The sequence below is a fragment of the Phasianus colchicus genome, chromosome 6 (assembly GCF_987193195.1).
Source record: "Phasianus colchicus chromosome 6, bPhaCol1.hap1.1, whole genome shotgun sequence".
In the NCBI taxonomy this organism is placed as follows: Eukaryota; Metazoa; Chordata; class Aves; order Galliformes; family Phasianidae; genus Phasianus; species Phasianus colchicus.
In genome coordinates this window covers 8,134,764-8,150,430 of record NC_143441.1, presented here as the reverse complement: position 1 = coordinate 8,150,430, position 15,667 = coordinate 8,134,764, and the positions used below count along the sequence as shown (strand labels likewise).

At 40.9% G+C, this 15,667-nt stretch overlaps 1 protein-coding gene across 2 annotated transcripts in view; it reads right to left on the bottom strand.

The window, feature by feature from the left end:
* DCLK3 (doublecortin like kinase 3) overlaps positions 1 to 14,609 on the bottom strand; it is a 33,973-nt gene extending 19,364 nt beyond the window's left edge. The window contains exons 1-2 of one of the 2 annotated variants that reach the window (XM_031590425.2): positions 14,426 to 14,609; positions 654 to 2,530 (exon numbers count right to left, since the gene is read on the bottom strand). In XM_031590425.2, the coding sequence (XP_031446285.1) occupies positions 654 to 2,530; positions 14,426 to 14,495 (1,947 nt within the window). In that variant the 5' untranslated portion in view covers positions 14,496 to 14,609. Of the gene's footprint in view, positions 1 to 653; positions 2,531 to 9,931; positions 10,684 to 14,425 lie in introns of those variants that run through there. The other variant, XM_090142340.1, reaches the window with a different exon arrangement.
* Between the last annotated feature and the right edge of the window lie 1,058 nt (positions 14,610 to 15,667).

The window sequence follows — 15,667 nt, the reverse complement described above, 5'->3', positions numbered from 1 at the left end:
CCTAGGAGAAAAGCATAACAAATGACTGGCAAGGAACAGTTGTTTATTTTCACACTCCTATAATGGAGTCATACCAAGAGTCAATATTGAAAACATTTCTATGCATATTTACATGAGAGTAAGTCTACTAACTTCAGTGACGGATACAAAGAACGTGATGGAAGAAAAATCTATAGAAATCACTACAGTAGAGGACTATCACAGTGCTCTTCAGGATGGGTGACTGCAGTGGACAAGGACTCTACCAAATGTATTAAAATTGCTAATGTCACTTATTAATTTTGATCCGCAAGGAAAATAGCTTATGATTCAGTACATGCTTTGTGAATGCAAAACATTCAAGCTTGGGTACCTAAATCCAGATGATAAATAGCATGCTAGAATTTCAGAAAAATACAAATGTTCACTAGCCCTGAAAGCCAGGTTATTTTCACTTGAATTTCTACTTGCAAACATCATCATCATCTGCAGCATACAGTAGATGTATGCAAAGTGATCTGAAAAGCTAATTTCATTTCAAGGTTGTATTCACTTTTCCAAGCAGTTCTGCAACAGTGTATTCTCTCTGCATATTCTTTGCATAAAAGTATTCAAACATTCATAATAAAAAGGAAAATAAATCCAACTCCTGCACAATGTTTGGCAATGCTTACCAAAAGGTTCTCTGGTTTGAGGTCCCTGTGGACAATGTTCTTACTGTGAATATACACCAGGGCTTCACACAGGTCAGTGATCATAACAGCAGCATCATGCTCTGTGAACTTCACACTTTCTATGATTGCATCAAATAAGTCCCCTCCTGGGACATACTCCAGGATTAGATAGATCTCAGCCTCCGTCTCATATACTTCAATTAAGCTTACTATATTGGGATGAGACAGACTCCTAATGATCAGAATTTCACTTTCCATCATGTCCTCCTTCCCCTTCAGCTTGGATTTATCAACAATTTTCATGGCGTAGATCTGATTTGAGTCACAGTGGCGACATTCCTTCACCACTGCAAAATTCCCATCCCCAATAGTCCTACCAATCTCATAGTGGTTTTCTACATCAGTTCTGCTTTTTATGGCATGCCTTCGGCTTGTGCTTTCCAGTCCCTGAGCCTTGTTTTCTTCTTTATTCAATCTACGCTCTCCTGTTTTCTCTCGTCGTGTCATGTCACTCTCTCTATGTATGGTATTTCCCTCTCTCCTGCCACTGTCCTCTTTAGCCCTTTGTCCCTCTCTACCATCCCTATGCGTTTTAGATGGTTTCTCAGCATCCCTTGGAGTGTCTTTCATTAGCCAACCATTTTGGTTTGTTACACAGCTAGTTCCATTTTCTTCCTTCATTTCATGAGCTATCTGACGCCCTTCTGCAGCATTCTTCTTTATTTTTACTACTTCCTTCTCACGGTTTTCATGTTTTTCCAGATCCCTTTCCTTCTCAATGCTCCTTTTTTGTTTTTCCAGTCCTTCATTAACATTCCTATGTAGAGGCTTCCAGGTCCTTCTACAGCAGTTATCTTTCCAGCCAACATCTTCATCCTCTAGAGGAATTTCTGAAGCTTTCTGGCAATTCCTGATTTTTGCATTTCTTTCTACATGGAACCTCTGACACGCACGTGCATTCAGGTCTGCGTTCTCAAGTGAAGCCTCAGCCTGCCTTTCTCTTTGCAACTTTTGCCTGGCCTGCCTTTCCCGTTCACACTTCTCACACCTCAGTACCTCCACCGAACTCTCTTCTAACCCTTTCTCAGGACTCCTATCTTGGTTAAGGTACCTCTCATCTTCTCGAGCTTTTCTAGAAGGCCTCGCTCCTTGTTCACCATTCCAACTCCCTCTGGTCCACTTTTTTTTGGTTCTCATTTTTTCTTCTTGCCTTGTCTTGGATTGACTTTTTCCAGCAACCACTTTGGGAGACACAGCATCACTGCAGTTCTTGGCAATTTCCGCCTCATCGAAGCCACCATCCACTTTTGAAGCTTTATCACACAGCCTGCTCTTCAGTTTTTGGGACTGCTCCTCGTTCTGCTGAATTGCACTGGCAGCATACGGATTTTCAGGACAAAGTTCTTGTATTGCCACTTCCAGGTTCTTCAACGTAAGGGGCTCCCTGCCCAGAGCTATGAATGCATCACCTTCTCTGAAGAAGTCAGAAACACTTTGGATTTCTCTGCCTCTTAGACTGTAAAGCTTTCTCACACGATCATTCTTCCAACGTGGAAATCCCAGAGCTTCTGAAATGTCAGCCATTAGCTGTTCAAAGGTCTGCACTGATCTCCTGTTCAGAAGCAAGGTTATCTTTCTGAGCATATGCCCACAGGGTCTCACCACTGTAATAATCCTTGGCTTCACAGGACTGTGCTCTGAATGTATAGTGTGAAAATCGTTCCGGGGATTAAAACACGAAGATCTACAACTGCTTGCATTCACACATTGTTTTCCACAGTTTCCACGAGCAACAGGAGGACAAGTCCCACGCAGTTTCCTCTCTGCTACCTTTGAGCTTGCACTTTGTGACATATGCTCAAACATGCTTCGGTGTCCTAAAGCAAAGAAAGAGTGGCTATGTTATTCATTTTGCATCATTAGATCTTTATCAGTAATATTTTCTATGTAACTCCTGAGGTTACAAACTCAAAGTAAGGGTACTTCCATTCAGTGCTTCAACAAAGCCACTAAAGAGTAATTTCAGATACATGCAACTACAGATGTTGTTTGTGAGGAAACACATGTTTGTGAGAAAACATAAATACAGGGTTTACAACAAAGAGATTCTATTTAGAAAAAATACGGTGCCTAAATGCCTTCATCTGCTAAAAATCCCCCCCTTAGAAGAGGCTTACTTGTTTAACATCCTTTTATAAATTTACCTTCCACGAACTTACTTGTTTCATTTCTGAACCCAATTACAATTTTCACCTCTAAACCCTGCAGCAAGTTTCACAGTTATACTGCATGAATTAAAAGATATTAATTAGTTTTGTTTTCAAATTGCTACCAGATGAGTATGTGTGCGCAACCTTCTATTCTTTATAAATACCTCCCCTTTACGTTCCCTGGACCATTTGTTTAGTTTCTAGATTTTTATAACAATTATATTAAGTTACTTTATAGCCATTTTTATACTATTTTTAAATACTTTTATTGTATTTTTTTCCTTAAATAAAGGCCATTTTAGTTCTGTTTGATATTTTGGTTTGACATTTTCTTCTAAAAACGTAAGTAAAACCACAAAGTCTTGAATAACTTTCAGGGACAATCCTTCCTCCAATATTTCACCTCTGAACACCAACCAACAAAGGAAATTCTTCACCTTTCTTCACGTGTATTAATGAAAAGGTAGAACTAAAAACACAATACATGGTTATGGCCAAGCCATAGCATAATTCAGTTTATAAACTCAAGAACAAGCTAAGAATAATATCACTGTAAGTATTCAGATCTCATGTACTTATTAAAACTTGATTGCCAGGCAATTTTTTTCAGTCTCAGGAAATACACTTCTATGATGAGACTACAGAATACATCCAACTCCATTTAATAGTCTTATAATTCAGTGGGGAACAAACATTTAATGAATTTGAACTAATAAGATCAACCCAAAGGAACAGAATCACAGTGATTATTGAACTTGTACCAGGAAATTCCCATACTTATCTCTCAGAGAATCCCACCCATTTTTAATACATACTTATGACTACACAGCCACATGACAGAGTTACAATCTGCAAAGGAAAACTCATGCATTTGACAGCTCCTCTTGGGGCTAGAGGTAAGACACACATGCTCAAGAGCTCTGGCAAGCTGAAAACTATCACGTTTTGGTTTTCAACTGCTGAAATGCCATTTTCAGTATTTCAAGCTCTGTATTTTTTCCTTTCTTCAAGGTAAAACAGAATGAAAAGTAATTATACCCCTCACCTGGGAGGGCTAAGAGATGTTGCTACAGGCCCCATCTCTGCTACTGCCTACTGTTTGGAGCTATGATGCTGGCATTCCTTCGTTGTGATGCTCTCACCCCTAAGTGTCGTGTGCCCCTCAGCATGTCCCGTAGCTCTTGGCTTCAATTCACTCCTCTGCCAAACAAATAGATATTTTCTTCTCCAAATAAATATTACGAAGACACCCGGCTGCCAATATGCTGGTTGAAGATGTAAGCATTATATAAGAGCTATGTGACTAATGCTTGGTGGTGGCACAAGTTATTTCTGTCTTCATTCTAGTTTTTAAGGATGATCTTGTTACTGAAAGATGATAACATGTGCTAGTAATTTTTAAAGCAGGTATTTACATCGTACCCAGAATAAAGCCAATTGTGAATGGGGGGGTGGGGGGGGGGGGGGGTGAGTCAGATGTAATAATAGCTCTCTGAAATCTAAATCAATTTCAGGCTATGTTGGTTACCACAAACTGATGAAACTCTGATTTTAATCAGCATTTTCAGATTCTTGTATACCCACTATCAAAGTATTACCTTGCTTACAGGAACAGCACGTGACATTTTTACATTTTATTATCTTGATGCAACACAAAAACAGTGCTACACTAATAATGACTTTTCCCATAGATTATGCTTCTCCCAGCTATGCTAGCATTACCACGCCTTTTGCAAACCATTCATTTTAAGTGCCTGGTTACACTGTTGATTATTTCAATTACATCAATAACGTCCCCCTCTCTTCACTAAGTCAGCTAAGCTTTAAATGGAAACCACAGTTATTTTTTATTCTATAACTAACAGAATAAGAGCGGTTTTATTCAATTAAAGCGAACAACCCAGGAATGTGTTTTTGTGCTTGTTAAACTGCCTTCATTCCTAGCCAAAACAGCTTGACACAAATCATAAGTTAAAACACATATATAACCATTTAAGGAGTAAGAATAATATCACATCTTTTTCTAACAGGAAAAAAGTTACATGAATGCCTAAATAAACACAAAGTTATCTCCTACTGTTTCCTGAGGAAAGTGGGAAGTGCCAAACTTTGTCAAAGCAGTTGCAATGACTAATCTGTATATTACATAAACTAAAAAATAATTTCAATTGCCTGTTACAGCTACGCATTTTATTCATTTTCTAGTTAAGCAAATTTTAATTATCTGATATGAAGCAAGCCCCAGTCTTTCAGGAAAGAACAACACAAAGCAACGACAAGCATTTCTAGAAAGCCTTTAAATATCTTAAATGAACCCTAAAGCTTCAAATCATATTGCTTGAAACCTCGTTTCTATATTTAAGCAGAAGTGGGAGAGAAAGGAAGAAGGAGGTGGGATTAGAAACACACTTCAATGAGTCTGAGTGCTGGCAACTGATACATCAGGGAATAAAACTTGTTTTCCTTTTCACTGTCTTTGTGAGAGCTAATGGTTATTAAAATTTATAAGAAATATGTATATTTTATATGCACAAATGCATGCATATGCAGTAGTTGTTCTGTTTTCTTTTTTTTTTTTTTTTTAACTATATACACTTGCATACCACTAAGTATTAAAAAATAGGGCGATTCAGAAGATGAAGGCAGAGAGCTAGGGGAGCAGCAGGGCTGAAACTGCTGTTGGAAGGGCAGAAGCACTGTGTGTCCCACCTAAGCCATCCACATTGGCAATGAGGAAAAGAAAACTAGAGTAATACAACATTCCAGATGAAGATGACATGATGGTCTTGTGGGGTAAATTGATCACATCAAGTCCTTAAAGGAGCAGGGAAGATGAGACAGAGGCATTTGAGGACCCAAGTACATAGCAGGAAGAGTTCAGCCATCTGCTGACCATGGTGTAAGTGCTTCCTGGAGAAAATGTTGGTTGCTGCACGGAGCATAGCTTCTGGGCTTCATTTATAAAGACAATTCAAAACCCATTTGCAAAAGTCATAGTCAGTTCTAATGGGAGTGGAAGGTGAGTGTGAAGTATAGGATGGAAAAGCATTAAACTTCCTCTAGAAGACCCCTCCTTGTAGGGGTTTGGTTCACTTAAGCACTGAATAACGTGTGTAGCAGAGTTTGCTAGAGGTCACCAATCATGGCAATTAAAAATTTAGTGCTGCTATTTGCCCTTCAAAAGTTATCCCTTCCTTTGACTAGCCTAAGATTTGCTCGTTAATTAAAATATTTCCACTCATCTTACATTCCTTCTTGGCTCTCCAGTTGGAGATCACAGTTTCAGTAATTAACTGAATGGTTTACCCAGCAGCTAATTCTGCTATCAAGGCACAGGTTGCCGTGCAATTAAATTTTTACAAGGAGTATTACAACACAATTTAAAACAGAAAGAAATACTGAGGTAAGACTGAGTTATCACATCATATTTTGTGAGTAAAATGCTGCTACTTAAGCCCTGTATTTTATTTTGAGGGCTTTGGATCAACATGAGAGTCTTCACTCATGAAAGCTCCCTAAAAAGTTATGAGGAGTACTCACACAAATAAAGCTGTACACGATAGAAATTGTGTATTGGGAGTGGTTTTGACGTATTGGTCCCAAAACAGCATACTTGAGGTACTGTTTCAAAGATGAAGTGAAAGAATAGCACTAAACGCTGTCTTTTCCTTAGGCCCCAGAAATTCCTATTGAAGATATACAAAACAAAGATGCCGGGATGGGGGAACAGTCTCAATTTGAACCCAACTCTTCATTTGTGCTGAAGTAATAAGAAGCATCTTCAAGTAGTTGGAAGCAAAGAATCTCACCAACCTTGAACTCTGAGAAGCAAAGTACGTAACAGGTTACCAGCGTGTATCAGCAGCCAGATGCTCTGGAAGTGTGCTATCCTGAGCTCCTCTACTTGCTGTAAATTATTAAATATTGCAGGTTTCAGGGCTAGTCTACACCATTAATATCTGAGACTGAAGTAGTAGTAAGACCAGTCTCAAGGTACTAAATTAGTTACACGGAAACAAAATATGATCACAGGCATCCTTTTACAGCAAGTAAATTTTACATGGGCATTATTTACAGCTCTACAATTGGAAACATTGACTTTTTTTTTCCTCTCTCTTTCTCTCTCTAAATAGCCATAGCTATAGCTCTCTGTCTTTTCTGCCCTCCCGATCACTGTGCCTTCCTGCCAGGCTGTACAGCATTTTAAGAAGAGATTTTCTTTGAGTCAGGAATTTATTATAGTAACAATGAAAGGCTTTTACCCCACATCAATTTTGACCAAATAACATCCTATGCAAAAAAAAGGAAGTCAAAATTCATAAGGTGTGGATAGAGACAGTGTTAAAGACTGCAGGACAATCCCAGCTGGCTCCTAAGAAAGCTCTTAGGGCTTACGTGGCTCAGATTCAATGAGGGCCTTTAGGACTCATGCTTTAGCCCTAGCAGGATCAGGAATTATTTGTGAAACATGGGATAAAGAGGCTGGGAAAATGGGTTAAAAGTTGAAGTTGACAAGGGAGGAATGCAGAAGAAAACCACCACAAAAGGCAATGGGACGTAGAGCTGGTAGGGAGAGAAGACGACGACTGGAAATAGGAAAAGGACCTGAACAGGGCCTTGCTCTTCTGATATCATCATTCAAAAGCCAGCCTGCAGGTAGCTGAAAAAGGAAACCTAGCTGAAATTTGGGACAAGAGAATAAGAAAAAAAGAGAGGACCAAGAAGTCACAAGTGGGGACTGGGATTGGCTGCACAGAACATGGCAGATAGGCCCATAGTTAGATCCTGGCTAGCAGCAATTTCTGAGAACTTTGGTGACCCAGTGAGAGCAGATGGCGATTGTAATTTGGATGCAATAAAACATGAGAATGAGAAATGAGCAGGCTGGGAAGCCAGCCTAGGTGCTGAACTTTGGCAAAAGGACAGGACTGGGAGCTGTAACAGAACCTCACCCCCTGGCTGGCTTCTCTGCAGTTCTGGATATCTACCTCTTTCTGTTGCCACTTCACTCTTTTATATATAAACTGGAATCAGGACTGCACAGTCAAAAAACATTCTCTATAGAAACTTAATCTCTGCAATTTGAGGAGTTGAAAAGAAGTAAAGAATATAGGAAGGAGAGTTATACTGCCTAAGGGAGCACAGGTCTGGAGAACCGGGCAGTGTCTGAAGCAATTCCACAGAGCTTCAAAGCAACCAACTTAATCTTGATTTTTCAGAGTGGATTATATTCTGCTGACCAAAACATCCTGAGACTTGATCTGCAGAACTGCTCAGTGCCCATACTTGTAAGGGAATTTGCTGGAAGTTGTATGTCAGACACTAAATAATACAACATAACACATATGTAACACTAAGCCATCCCCAAATCCTCCGCCTGTGCATCTCAGGTGACATTTCTGACCATGTTAAGGTTTTTTTCACTTAATATTTTTGTATCTTGACTTCCGCTGAACAAAATGCAATGTCCTCTCTTTAGTGTTTTCACAGAGGTATCAACCCACACTTGCTGCTGTAGCAAAACCCATAACAGAAAATTCTACAAGTTAATAAACCAGCAATAAGAACAGGGTTCAAAAAGCACGCAGTGAAAGCCATGAACAGCCAGGGTAAACTGTGAGCAGATGCTCACTGTTAAAGCTTTGTCCATCCTAGGCACTGATGGAGCCACAGACCCTGGGGAAAAAAAGCAGCCTCTGATAATTTAATTAATGGTTATATCATAATGCACAGGAACAGAAGTAGGTGGCAGCACAACTCATCAATAGTCATAAAGGCTTGACTTTGTAACCTGAATAATGTTAGATTTTAAGTATCTGGCCTGGTGGAAGTATACTGAGCAATGATACACGTTTGGAATATCTTTGATGCTAAGACAGCTCTAAAACATACTACATGATAAAGTGCTATTGTAAATCATACTGGATCATAAACACGATCTCCAAAAACAAATAAAATAAGCACAATCTAAATATTTCTAGACAAAGTGTATTTTATCAGATGACAACAGAAATCAATCCATCATGCTGTTTGCATGTATTCCAATCTCTATTAGCTATTGGTGCTGCAGGAAAACAAAAACACATTCAATCTTCCAAATACTCTTTATCACCTGGACACCTTCAAGAACAGTTGTAATACCATCACAATCAAAAAAGGAATTTAGTTTAATCTCTATAGCATCAGTTCTACTACCCTCGTGGGCATCTCTGATCATGCTCATGCCAGCATATTCGTGTTCAGTTCGTAGTAGCATAACAGAGATAATTGCTGACCCAGTCTAACCCAATCTGTAGAAAACTAAAATTCCTCAGCAGTTCAGGCAGCATTCTAAGTTCACTGAAGAAAAACTAATCTGAGCTTATCTACAAAAAGGAGAAACAAACTAGAATAATACATCTGCCTCATAAATATACAGTTTTAGCCCTAAAAGATCCTATAAAATTAGTATGATTGGCTTCCAAGTTCATCATATTTCATGATTTCACATCAAGCATGCTTAGCTTTGCATGCAGTATTATTTTTTTTTAACTGTCAGCCCTGCAAATTCAGCTGTGTGTCAAGTTGGGTTCCTTCTTTCCCACACGTCACCAACAGAACTAAAGTTTCTCCTGGGCAAATTATGTCTGGTCCCATTAAGCGACAGCTAACATGTCAGCTGTGAGGAAAGACAACATCCTTAGAACTGATCGTGAAGTACAAAAAAGTGGGAGACACACACCTTTGCACTCACTCTCTGATCTCATAAGCCCTAGGCTGGCACCGAGCAAGCTTTTGATTTTAAGAATGAAATAAACATTATGCCATGCAAACCAGAAGCTAGAGATCTCCAAATCTTTCTGTCCCCAAAACGTCCATTCTCATTCTTTCACATATTTACTTCTTTCTCCTTGTCCATTTTCCTTTCTCTATCCATTACCAGTTTTGGGACAGCAGCACCCAAAAAGCAGGCAGATGTAGAGAGGGCACATGTTAAGATGGGAAGGACTGTCCAGTGGGACAGCCTGGGTGAAGAATCTTGCATCCAATTGCACTACGGCCAAGGGAGGAAACCTGAGGGATACCCACCCTGGATCTCTTGCTGTAGCTACACGATCTCTGGATTCTTCCATTCTGAGGACTGATGCTGCCTCTGTGTCACCCACAGCCCAGCGTGGGTGCCAACCTGCAGTGGAACACATGTAGGAGGCTCAGCATGAAGGAGCATGTGACCGTATTTACTGTATTTGGGAATCATGAGGGATAAATGACATTCACCAGCTATCCTTCCTTCTTTCTCGTCAAAGAAGGTAAACTCAAGAGTTTTCCTTTTCTCTTTTTTATTTTCCCTGCACTTCTGTGAAACGTCCAGAGTCACTTTGTAGGCTGCCCCGTTCCTTTCCCATCTGGCTCCCCCCAGAGACTGAGACTGCTGCAGGGCAGCCAGATTTGCCCTGATGGTTTTACACTCCCTTTCTCCATCTGTCAATGGTGCTTGGGCAAAAATAACCCTCCTGGCCGCTCATCTGCTCCCCCTGCAGGCCCTCAGCAACCCCACCACACTGAGGTTTTCTAAACCAAGCCATTTGTAATTAAAAAAATAAAATATTTACAGCAAACACAGATGGCTATTGCCATGTTAGTGTTAAACTGAGCTGAATCACTCAGATCAGCAGATGAAGGTAAAGATTACATGTAGTCTGGTAATGAGTCACAAGTGCCATCATTTCTATGGGGTTTTTTTTAGAGTAGAACTCCACTTTCATTATATATTCTTTCTGACATTTTAAGGGTAGAAAATTAAAAAAGTGAGCATGAAGAAAGTCCTTTAAAGAAGTATACAAATGCATAATCTGTAAAGACCAAGTGCACTACATGTGAAATCAATCAATGCTTTCAGATTACACGAAGCTCAGTTTAACTTATAACCCTGCAAAATGCCAAAAAAAGAACATTATGAAACTGCTCATTTATTTCATTTTTTTCAAAGATGACAGGCAGTATATTTTACTGGGAACAGCCTTGCCTGCTTTTTGGAGTTTGACAGGTTTAGGGTCAGCCTCAGGAACCAGAGAGGCGAGCTCTGCAGTCTGGGACCTTCCAGCACAAGAGGACAGAACTGACGGAGGGAAACAAAAGCATCTTACACAACAGCAAGGTTTGCCAGGATCCATCTGGCAGAATTCTCCATCTGTTTCTCAAGGCTCAACACACAGGCAGTTTCACTTCCACATAGATGCTCCTGACCTCTAAACTGCTGTAGATGTAGGCTGCTCCGAAAGTAATGCCTCCTATTTATTTCCATGGAAACTACAACAGATCCAAGGAGTACAATAACACCATTTGATAGAGCAAATTCTTAGCTACAAAGCACTATTTTTCAACATCGTCACCACCATCAGCTATGTATTTTCACCAGCAACAAACAAGAGCCTGCATGCCATGCTTATAAACGTCTGCACCAGCAGAGTTGACCCACTGTTGACGTCTGCTAAAACACATCACCCACCACCTCTCTGTGCTCACATCTACTGTTGGCTCTCCATAAACATTCAGCAAGTGGCAGTGAATGTCAGTGGGTGCCATATTTTCCCATACGGAGGAATTCAGTGACACATCTTTGCTTCTTACAAGCTTCCATGTCAGATGGCCCACTGCTCAGACTGCCTCTCTGCTGCCATCTTTCACATCACAACAAAATGCAACGGGGGTATTGGTGGGAAGATTCAACCCCTACTGCCATACCACCAACATGCACCTCTGATATTGTGGGCCAACATAACAAAATGGGAGGCATTACCTTTGGAGCAGCACTCGCATTTCTAATTAATTGCTGCTGTTTCATCACAGGTAAGTTTTCACTGCTTTTTAATACTCTTAACAAGCTTTGTCTCAATTGAAGGAGCAGGAATCTATTTCTTTCAGTTTGGGATTTTGCTTCCACTGCTTCCTAAATCTCAACTTGATGACTAATCAGTTTCAACTGAGCAGACCCAGTGGAAAAATAGAGAGCATGCAGAGGTGTCACTGAGGGTTTAATTAGGCTTCTAGATTCTTTATTACCCATAACTTTGTTGCATAACTAAAGGAAAGACCTGCCAGAGCCTGATTCTCCATCTGCTTTACAAAAGGGTGATTTACCCAATTTTTTTACTTGAAAATCCAGCACATTCAGGAGAGGTTAACTCACAAATGTAGTAGAATTCCCTACCTCATTGTTACAGGACTATGTTTTCAGAGGAGAGTCATATACTGAAGTAAACATTACAAAACAAATGGTTTTGCAATACTTTTAGAAGGAAATGGGTTTCCCAGGCAAAACTCTCAGGTCTTCATTAATTATACTTACAAACATGATGACAAGCAGGAAGATTGGGATTTGCACATCACTAGACATTTCTCAGCATTTCTACTTACTATATCATTTGAGGTGACAAAAAAACTTAAGAAAAAAAACGGAATCTGAGTTCATGTGCAGGCTATCAATATTGACAGAATAAGAGAGAGTGTTTTCAGAATGATTATTGAGAGCTTCTACTAAGAATATATGACATTGGCAATTGTTTTGCACTCCTTACAACAATTAGACAAGTAAATTACACTAGTAACAGAGGGAAGCTGGTAAATGCACCTGACCTTCATGTGCGATGACGGTAAATTGCTGCTGGAAACGATGAACAATTTGCAAATACTACCAAAGCCTCAAATTTATATTAGAACCAATTGAGGCAGAAGCTCTCCTGTCCTTTGGTCAGTATTTCCAGTATCAGATGAACATTCTCCAAATGGAGAATGGAGCACATATTCTGAGAACAAAAAAAGCCTGGAAAACAGTATAACTTTATAATACAAGAAATGTCACATTCACCTCTTTCAACCATCACGTTCTCAGCTCTGATCCAAGTTACACTGAAGCTAAAAGATCCACGTTGTCTTCAGTAAGAGCAAGAACAGAGCTAAGTGAGACTGCTAGTCACCATGATGTTCTCATACTAATTGCGCGTACAAGAAAATCTATACAACACTGACTTGAAATGTTTTTAAATGTTTAAGAATCAAGTCAAAGCAAAAGGGCAAAAGCAGCAACAGAAACCAATTCAATTAGCCCCGGAACTGTTGGAAAAGAAGGAAGGACCACCAGCTTCCTTGTTCCCTACCAAACTGTGTTTCTGTAGAAAACACACTGAGCTCAGTGATCTGAGAAATGGGGAAATGAATCCCACACAACTTCCCTCAGTCACCATGTGCTGAAAGCCCTGCAGATGCCAAAAAAGTGAAGCTCCACAGAATGCAACTAGAAAAAGCAGCGGTGCAGACATTACAAAGTATATAGGGTCAGTGCTAAAGGTACATTCAAAATGCAGTTTACCATGCCTAAATTAACTAACTCGGAAAACAACTAACAACAATACAAAGTAACTTCTGCACAGCTCAAATTCAGAGTCTTGAACAGTAGCCAATAAGCTGAATTAAAACGAAGTTATCTTTCCCGACAGCTTAAGCCCAATTATCCAATTCAGGTTAATGAACCACAGATGGAGATTTATCAGAAGCTAACTCTCAGTGGAGACGTGTCGGCATCCTATCCATGAACATCTTCATGGCAAGTACTGAGCCATTCTGGTAGATCCACACCCACTGCACTGCAAGAAAGAAACTCTGTGGGATCAGTCCTACCCAAAAAGCTGCAGGATAGCTTCCTTAGCTGTAGAACACAGCTGCCTCTTCGGAAAACCGTGACAAAGTTGCTGTAATAACTGCACTTGCACCACATAAAGCAGCTCTGACATGTGCTCTAAGCTTTGCTGCGCCTGCTGTTCTGTCAGTCTCTGCTGGTTCTCAACATTTCAGAGTCAAGACTGCATTTCAAGTATATAAAAAACAAGTTGAGAGGAAAAAGGGGAGCTGAATAAAAAGATAAAAAAGAGGTGGGAAAAGAAACCCACATGCAACCAAGCACATGCGTATGTTTTTATTTCTACATAAAGCCCAAAGCAAAAGCATGCAAAATGCACTACCAGATTCAGTATTAAACTCTTAGATTGGTTCCTCACAAAATAAATTCAAAAAGGCTCAGAGGAAGAAGCTAGAGTTTGGTTACACTGTCGTTAGGTTTGTCTTTTATCTCCCGGTTTCCCCTTTTAATGAACTTCTCAATACGCAGCACAGAAGTTTCTGTCTGTGGGGTTATTCCAAGCGCAGCATCTCACAAGATGAAAACCACCAGCAGCCCAGCCAGATTCACGGGCAGCGCTCACTGCACGTCCCTAGAGACAGGCTGTGGAAAGTTAAGGGGCACCTCTCCCATAAACACCGGTTCTGTTATTAACAAAAAAACAACCGATCCTGCTACACACGGCGACGCAGCCGGCGTTCTCCCATGGCTGTTCGGCTGCCTCACGCCTCAGCCCCCCGACATGGAGCACCCCGACCCTCCGCAGCCTCCGAGCCCCGCGGAGCCCACACGGAGCCCGCGGGGGCGACTTCCAAGCCCACCAGCACCACCCCGCAGCCCGGCTGCGGCGCTCCCCCGCCTCCCCACACGACCCTCGCGGGCTGTGGCGAGGCGGGAAGGGCACTCACCCGCGCAGTGGCCGCAGGAGCAGCAGCAGCCCGCCGCGGGGTGCAGCGGGGGCGGCGCGGCGGCCGGCATAGCGCGGAGCTTCGGCTCGTCGTCTCGCCACACCGCGCCTCTCGGCTGCGAGGGCTGGGAAAGGGAAGAGAGGCGGCGGCGGGAGGCGGTGCCAGGCAGCGGTCACACCGACGGTCACACCCCTCCGCCTCCCTGAGGCAGGCGGGCGGGCGGCTCTCCGTCGTTTAATTTGGGAGGGATGAAGAAGGCGAGCGCTGAACCGTGTAAAGAAAGCGTGTATCGAGTGCGTGGATCTGTTACTGAGGTGAAGGAGTTGTGATTTTATAACTCTGCGTACGTGTATCTTCGCAGGGGAAAAATACCTGGAGCTAAAAGGTCCTTTCATCTTGTAAAGAATAAGGAGAGCCAATGGCTGGAAGCTCAAGTCAGTCAAATTCAAATCGCAAGTTTTATCAATGAGAGTGAATAATCACTGGCACAAATTTCAGAAGGAAGCTGTGTTTTCCTCCACTCCTGAGATCTTCAACTAAAACAAGATCTCTGGAAAATATACTTTATGTCAGTAGAGGTAATCAGACTTACCACGGGGATAATTGGATACAATTGAGTGGGCATGTAGTAGGTCAGATTAAAAAACTTAGTACTCCATCATCCTGGCCTCAAATTGTATAAGCAGGACAAAGCAGAGCATGTGAAACATATCCCTTATAGTCTTATTTTCTAAAAGATTTGTCCTGCTATCCATTTCAACCAATTTGCCTCTGATGATTTTACTTCCAAAGTACTTCATCAATACAACCTGACACACTCACATTTGTTTTAGTTTTCATTAATATCTATCCTGAAATGTATCTTACTGTACTTCTAAAGAATTGAGTGGAAAGACCAGGACAGAAAGCTCAAATACCCTCTCTGGCTCTTTGAGAAAGTGTATACATTTTGCTGGACTATCTGGTAAAGGAAACCATGTAAAACAAAAGCTTAGACAAAATCTATAGCATAAGCTAGTCAAGAAGTAGACTGTCAAAACCTGCATCATGTTATAATACCAAATCAGCATGTTGCTAACTAGAAGCTTAGCATAATTACACTTCTATTTAAAACCTGTCAGTTTGATTAAAATTTCAAGTAATTTCTAGTTCTATGCTTATTTTTATATATATATCCCTTGCCCCTCTGTCTAAAGCTTGGTAAGCCTACAGTCATCATTTCTTTGCCTTGAGTACTAAAGT